This window comes from Vigna unguiculata, chromosome 11, assembly GCF_004118075.2.
Source record: "Vigna unguiculata cultivar IT97K-499-35 chromosome 11, ASM411807v1, whole genome shotgun sequence".
In the NCBI taxonomy this organism is placed as follows: Eukaryota; Viridiplantae; Streptophyta; class Magnoliopsida; order Fabales; family Fabaceae; genus Vigna; species Vigna unguiculata.
The window spans coordinates 4,188,365-4,196,437 of record NC_040289.1 but is presented as its reverse complement, the minus strand read 5'-3'; the positions used below and the strand labels follow the sequence as shown (position 1 = coordinate 4,196,437).

At 31.8% G+C, this 8,073-nt stretch overlaps 2 protein-coding genes across 2 annotated transcripts; both read right to left on the bottom strand.

The window, feature by feature from the left end:
* Positions 1–1,438: 1,438 nt before the first annotated feature.
* LOC114168326 (MLP-like protein 28) lies at positions 1,439–2,873 on the bottom strand. The gene is made up of 2 exons (XM_028053101.1): positions 2,620–2,873; positions 1,439–1,991 (listed from the first exon to the last, which is right to left on the bottom strand). The coding sequence occupies exons 1-2, from the start codon at positions 2,804–2,806 to the stop codon at positions 1,723–1,725; spliced, it is 456 nt and encodes a 151-aa protein (XP_027908902.1). The 5' UTR covers positions 2,807–2,873; the 3' UTR covers positions 1,439–1,722.
* A 3,575-nt stretch (positions 2,874–6,448) lies between these two features.
* Positions 6,449–8,073, bottom strand: LOC114168970 (MLP-like protein 43). The gene is made up of 2 exons (XM_028053975.1): positions 7,830–8,073; positions 6,449–6,890 (listed from the first exon to the last, which is right to left on the bottom strand). Exons 1-2 carry the CDS (start codon positions 8,014–8,016, stop codon positions 6,625–6,627), a joined length of 453 nt encoding a protein of 150 aa, XP_027909776.1. The 5' UTR covers positions 8,017–8,073; the 3' UTR covers positions 6,449–6,624.

The window sequence follows — 8,073 nt, the reverse complement described above, 5'->3', positions numbered from 1 at the left end:
TTAAAAAGTTAATGAAATTTTTTTTGACTAATTAAAATTATTATAGAATTTTATACAATTACCCAAAATCATATTCACCGGATTAAAGATAATAAAATTCACAACCATTACTTTTGGCATACAAAATAAGTTAATAAATTTGTTAACATGTGAAATCAAACAAAAATTATAGAAAATATTAGGGATGCAAAACAATATTTAATTATCTTGATTGTATTCAGAGATATAAGTCATCAAGAGTAAATGTTTTTTTTTTATCCATTCCGATACAAGTTAATGAATATTTTTTATAATTTTAAAAGTGTTAATACAAGTCGAAAAAGTATTTTTGTATGCTATAATAGATATGAATTAGAAAATGTTGAACTTGGTATTAATGATTATAGAGGACAAGAACATGATAATGAATCAAATATAAAAGAAAAAACATGAAGGTGTGCGAGATTGATGTACAAATAAAAATTTTGCATAATTGTGAGAATTGTTAGACGATGCTTTAAAAAGGTAGCATGTTATCCAATCATGAATGAGGTTCAAAATTATTGTATCCAATAGGTATGCAATATTATACACAAAAATATCCTCATGATTTGTATTATTCAAAAATGAGTTTGCAACATTGAAATGTGTGTTAGTTGTGTGAGGAGAAAAAAAAGGTCCCCTCTATTAAAGTGTTATGACATTTTCCAATAATATATATATATATATATATATATATATATATATATATATATATATATATATATATATTCATTATTGTAAAATATGTGATAATCAATGCAACAAGTGGGTAGTTTAACAATGTGCATCATTATGCAGAGAAAATTTTCTCCAATTTTATCTTATGGAATTTGAACAATAAAAATAATAATGAGACGTGCATGTGGATGACATTAATTTGGATTACTTGGAATAAAAAAATAAAAAAATCATATCATCTTTAGGAATGGAATAGCAAACGCTATAGAAATATTTATATTGACACAATTAAAAATATATGGATGTTTAAGCCATATTAGATGTTCAAAATCGGTGAGAATATTATAATTTGATGGTCATAAAAGAAAAGTGGTTTATGGAAATGTTACAATTTTATGGGATGAGAGATGCATGGTTTAGTCCTTTTAGTCCCTGATTCATTCTTTGTTTATAAAAGAAAAAAAAAATTATTGAAATTTTCATTACTTCGTTTCCATGTTCTCATAAATTCTTACAAAATCAGTTAATTCCATCAATAGAAAATTAGTAAACAAACAACATATACGGTTTCTCTGTTAAGTTTTGTTCTGTCAAAAACATTAAAAATATACTATTTTGATACTTTAAAGATAATTTTAATATATTTTAAAATTTTAAAATTAATTATTATTGATATATTTTAAAGACAATAAAATAATAATAATAAAGAAAAATTCTTAGAGAATCCAAACTCAACGTATGCTACACAAATCATAAATATTCATATATGCATCAACAGTTTAACACATAATAATTCAAGAAACTTGAAGACATCACCGACATGATGACATATCCAAATTTATTCCACCCAAAGGAAGCATCTACATAACCATCGTCTCCTCAAACTTCACACAAATATATTATTATTATTATTATTATTATTATTATTATTATTATTATTATTATTATTCAGATAAGCACTTAACCCAAGGCCAAGTTCATTATTTATTTATTTTTCTGAATTTTGTGCATAACTTTTTGGAGCTATGGTTTGAGAAGGTGAGAATCGAAATCCACAGTGCATTTGTAGAGGTACTCGATGTAGCCATATGGAGGATGAACTTGATCACTGAGCCTCTCATAGTCAACGGTCCATTTGATATTTGCACCACCATTCTCCTTATCACTTACTTCAAATATCAGGTTGATGAACTTGTACTCTTTAGCCACGTCTCCACCGAAGAGCTTGAAGATTACTTTTTTGTTTGCTTCATCGTATTCCGCACTCTCCTGACATGTATTAACCTTACCATCTGTTTTTCTCAACCAATCAAAAACTATTAGGAACAAGCCAAGGAAAGAATAAGGAGAAAGAAAATAAATGATACAAGAATTTAACGTGGTTCATTTCTGGTGTATTTTAAACTTTACATAGGAATAAGTAATTAACATCACTTTCAACCCAAAACCTTAAAACAATGAATTTATGTGTTTTTATTCTTATATAGTGCTCTACTTTCTCGTTTCTATTCAATGTGAAACTTAGACTCACACTTAGATTCCTAACAAAAACAACTAACATAAACATACTCATTCTTGAAAAATCAAAATGTTTTAAGAAAATAATTACTAAAACAAAGAGAACTCCGGAGACAAACGGTTTTTTTTACGTGATTGAACCAGATTTGCCTACAATAACATAAATAGACAAGTCAACAAAAAGAATAAGTCGTCAAGAATATTCACGATTTTAGTATCGAGGAAGTGAAGTTATCATAATCATGACAACTTTGATTTAAAATAGTAACACTTATCATGATTTACGACGACTTCACTTGTTCAGTAACAATGAAATTCAAATTATTATGACATATGACGATTTCACTTTTCACTTCTCTGACTTACTCGTTGAAAGTTAGGTTAACAAAATAGATAAATTACCTATGATATAAGTCCATTGCTTGATGGACTCATTGTGGTGCCAGTCATGACCATGATGCAGTTTGGCATGGTGAATTCTATCAGTCAGGTTTTGAATCTGATTGAGCTGCGTTGCAAAGATGTTGTACCACTTTGTAGCATTTGCATGAACCCCAATTTCAATGCTGATTTTACCACCAAGAGACATGATGAGAAACAAAAAAGCAAAGAACTAAATGAGATACACAAAGAAGGGTGGGAGATGGTGCATTATATTGCCACCATATCCCCATTTATATAGCAACAACACTCACCTAATTATTACAATCAAATAATTAATTAAATTTTGGGGTCCATTTTGATGCCCTACCATTACCTTAAAGAAAAAAAACCTAATCACATTTTCTGTAAAAGACAAATCCATCTAATACCATATATCTATTATTATTATTATTATTATTATTATTAATATTATTATTTTATTTATCATATACCAATTATTATAATGAAGACCTTCTAAACCACGTGACAGTCATTTTTCCCGCTCAAAACACTTCTACGTGCAACAGTGATGCTTGAAGTATATCCCATATAAACAACAATAAAGCACTTATTCACGGTTTTTTCATTCCGAAATTATTGGGTGATATTGTGAGTCATTATTGTCATCTATTATTAACTACTTTGATACATTGAAATGATTTTTGTTCATGTTTTATTAAAGGTATCTTACAGAACATGCTCTGATTTTTAAATAATGGTTTTTCTTCATGTTATATAAAATATGCCTTCCAGGTTATATCTTAAAGATTTTTGTTGAACATTTCGTATCAAATAGACGTAAGGTAAATTATAGAATATAAATAGTCAAAATCTTATCTTCGTGAGCTGATTTTGAAAGCTTGACCTTTTTCTTAAACTCCCTACTTTAACGTGGTATCAAAGATAAAAGAGTCTATCCTAGTCAGGATTTAGACCTATTATCCTAGTCAGGATTTAGACCTATTATGTGATTGACCATTGAACATATCCTCGAATGAGGACATGTATTATAGAACTTACATTGGCTAGAAATAAAACCAAATTATAATATATAAGGGGAAACAAACCACACTTTACTCTGTTGATTTTGTATAATTAAATTAGGCATAGATCCACCAACTTAAAATTTTTTCTAGACCTGAGCCAATAGATGAGTCAGGTCGATTCGGGCTGAAGATCATGATGGGTTACCCCAGACCAAAGTCCGAGTTGTGTTGGCCAAGACCAAAGGTCTTGCTAGGTTGGTTCAGATCGCAAGTCGAGTCATTGATTGAGTCTGGACCAAAGGTCCAATCGATTTAGCCTAGACTAAAGATCTTGTCGATTCGGTCCAAGAATAAAGTTGAGCTAATTTGGATCTAGATGAAAGTTGACCCGATTCAACACATGTTGAAGGTCATTGGTCAAAACGATTCGGCTTGGGCTTAAAGTCAAGCAGGTGAGTCTTGGTTCAAAGGTGAGCAGATTCGGTTAGGGTTGAAGGTTGAGTCGATTTAGCCTCAGTCAAAGGTTGAGTAGATTTAGCATGGGCCTAAAGTTAAGCTAATTTGGTTCGGGTCAAAAGTCAAGTCGATTCAACCCGGGCTGAAGGTTGAGATGATTCGGCCTAGGTCAAAAGTCAAGATGATTCAACTCAAATAAAAGGTTGAGACGATTAGAAGGTTGAGATGGTAGGTGTTGAATGTTGAAATGAATCGGCCGAAAGTCGAAGGTTTAAATGATTCAACTTGGGCCAAATGTTGAGTTGATGCCTCGAACAAATGTTGAGATGAGTCAACTGATGTCAAAGGTCGAGATGAGCCAACCGAAGTCGAAGGTCGAGATATTTTCATTGGATCTAAGGTTATGATGAGTCTCTTCAGGTCGAAGGTTTTGATGAGTCAACCTAGATTGAAGGTCATGATGAGTCGACATGAGTCGAAGGTCAGGACTTGTTAGGTCGAGTCGAAGATCGAGCTGATTTGACTCGGGTCAAATGTTGAGTCGATTCGGTTGGACTAATAATCAAGTTGAGTCATCCAAGTCGAAGGTTGGGACGAGCTATCTCCACCTATGGTCAAGATGAGTTGACCCATGTCGAAGGTTAAGACAACTTGTCTCGATCCCACGATTAAGACGACCCAAGATGAGTTGGCCTGAGCCAAAAGTCAAGCAAAGTCGACTTGGGCTGAAGGGTAGAGTTGTGTTATCGAAATATTTTTAAAATAGAATTTTAATTTAAAGGAGATGTTGAATGAATTTATCCAAACAAGAAAATTAAAATCTAAGATATTTCAATTATTCTATCCAAATAAACTATTAAAGAAATAAAGAGAAATTCAATCGTAAGTATTTCAAATATCGTGAGTTTTAATTTATTCCAAGGTTTGGGTTTTTTAATAGGTGGACTAAGTAGAATAGAAGGTTTTTAGAATCTAGCTCTCCAATTTAAAGAAGATGATAAAGCCTTCATTCAAAATATACATGTTTTAAAATACATTTGAAGGTGCTTCAATATATGCTGGAACCCCTTGGATGAAGGTGAAGAAGAGAGCTCCATGGAAGAGTGTGAGTTAGCGGAAGCAAGGTGAATGATGAAGGTTGTTCTTGGAATTTGGAGTGAAAGGTGAGTAATGAACTCTATCTTAGAGAAGATAGAGGAAGGTGGCTAGAGGAGATGATTCAATCCTCTAGCTCAAGTGACTCTCAAAAGACAATAGGAGTGGAGTCATCTCAACACTAGGCATCTATTGCTTAAATTTCAAGAGTGATTACAATAGCTTAAAATTTAGGCTTTTATATGAAAGCAAATACACATAAGCATTCTTAGCCCTTGGATGACAGTGGGCTTCAATCTTGACCGTGGAAGTTGGCTTGGAGAAGGAACAATGCTCACGACCATTGGATGATGCCTTGGAAAAGGAGGAAGCATTCCTAGCCCTTAAGACTGTGAGGTGTAGGAAGGAATGTTGACTTCCACTTAGTCCACCTTGGACCTTTGGTAGCTCATGGCCAAATCTCCTATTGGGCTTAGTCAAGCCCAATTTTAGCAATTCAACTACACATTCTTTAACTCATTATTCTAGAAAACAAGGCCTAAACAATGGAGCAATCTAATTGTTATTCTACTGCTCTTTGATACACCTCTTCAAATCTTCACATCTTCTTTGGCCCATGTGAATAGTGTGAGAAGCCCATGTGGATTTAGACCATCTTGGATGAAGCCCAATTGGATCTTTTTGAGCATGCCCCTTATTATTGGGCCTTTTAATGGGCTTGGGCTTGAAGGTGTACCTTGGCTTGATGTTGAACTTGTTGGGGTCATATCAATATATGTGTGTGGGTGTGTGTAGGTGGGGGGTGTATGTAGGTGTGTGTAGGTGTGGATGTGTGTGACGACCAAATTTTTATTTATTTATTATTTTCTATATTATACTAAAAAAATTAAAATATAATTTTACAATAACATATAACATAATTAGAATATTCACATATACATATATTTATATATTTTATAGTACTGTATGCATCTTAAATTTACATCATTTTGTACATATTATATTTTCTACACTAGAAGAGAAAGAAGTATTATTTATTTACAGTTTCCCCCTCGTATAGGTTTTCAAGCATGTGGAGGAAAAAAGTTATGGATAGGATTCACTTGGACTATTGGAGATAAATAGAAAGTCACTCCAATCTATCCTTTAAGGATAACCAGTGCATTTGGAGCATTTAAAAAGGTGATAGTAAAATTTCCATTTCTGGAAACGTTACCAAATTGTTTACCGCATTAGTTTTGGAGATTCAATATTGACAAGAAAGAACTTAATTGTTGCATATCCAACATCTCTCCATTTATTCCATGAAAACGAAGGATTTACATAACCATATCCTTCTCATAAAACATTACAACCTTATTATACAGACGAAGACACAAGGGCAAAACCCATGATTTTTTATTTCTTATATCTTATTTCTTACATATTTTGTGCATAACGTTCAAAGTTATGCTTTAAGATGGCCATCAACCTCTCCACTTGCAGTGTGGAGGTATTCCACGTAGCCATATGGAGGATCAACTTCCTGTCCAATCCTCTCATATTCAATGGTCCATTTGATAATAGCACCACCATCTTTATCAATGGCTTGAAATATGAGCTTGAACACCTTGTACTTACTACCAATATCTCCACCAAACAGCTTGTAGCTGATTCTTTTGTTCGCTGCATCAACAGATTCGATACTCTCCTGACATTTTGTAACCTTACCATCTATTGTTTCACAACAAATCAAGAAGATCAGTAGAAGAAGCAAAATAAAATGCACTAATATTCAAAGTTAAGAAAGAAAAAGGATTAAATGTTTTTAATTGGGTTAAATATGTTTTTGGTCTCTTAACTTTTAGTGAAAATTGAAATTAGTCACTCGTGGAAACTTTAGACAAATTTCGTTCCTCATCTTTAGAAATATGTGAATTTAGTTCTTTTACCAAAATTTTGTTAAATTTATTTGATGTTTCAAACGCGTTTATCAACTAACACTAAAGTAAAAATGTGTCAAACGGTATAAACAATTGGAAATGTCAAATAAACTTAACAAAATTTAGTTAAAATGACTAAATCCATATATTTATAAAGTTGAGAGACTAAATTCGACCAAATTTCGAAGATGAATTTAATTTCAATTTTTAATGAAAGTTAAGGGACCAAAAATATATTTAATCATTTTTAAGTCTTAAACTTTCACTTGAAATTGAAATGCGTCCTTCTTTCAAACTTCCATAGTTTCGTCTTCAAATTTTAAAAATGAATAAATATAGTTATTTTAGTCTAATTTTCATAAATTTTTATGGACGAGTGAGTCGTGTTTTTAGGATGACGGTTGGGTTATTTATACTATTTAACACATTCAAACTTAAATATCAATTTATAATACCATTTAACAAGCTTAAAAAATTAATATCTTTGAGTTATTTATACCATTTAACACATTTGAGGCTTAAGTGTCAGGAACACCATTTAACAAACTTTAAAAATGAATATCGTTGGGCTAAAATGACTATTTTTATTTATTTTTGAAGTTTGAAAATCAAAATATATACAAGTTTAAAACAAAAACGAATTTAATTTTATATTGTGGAGATAAAAATATATTTAACCTAATAAGAAGTTAGCGAGGGATTTTCTATTGCGTATTAGAAGTTTAATTACCTATAGTACAAGTCCAGTGTTTGATGGATTCAGTGTGATGCCAATCACGACCACGGTGCAGCTTGGTTTCATGCACTCTGTTAGTAAGGTTTTGAACTTCATGGAGTTGAGTTGTGAAGAGATTGAACCACTTTGCAGCAGTTGCATGAACCTCAATTTCAATGCTGATTTTACCTGAAAGGGACATTGTGATCAAGAAAAAAACAAGAAATCTAAGAAACAAAGAAGGGTGGGAGATTGGTGA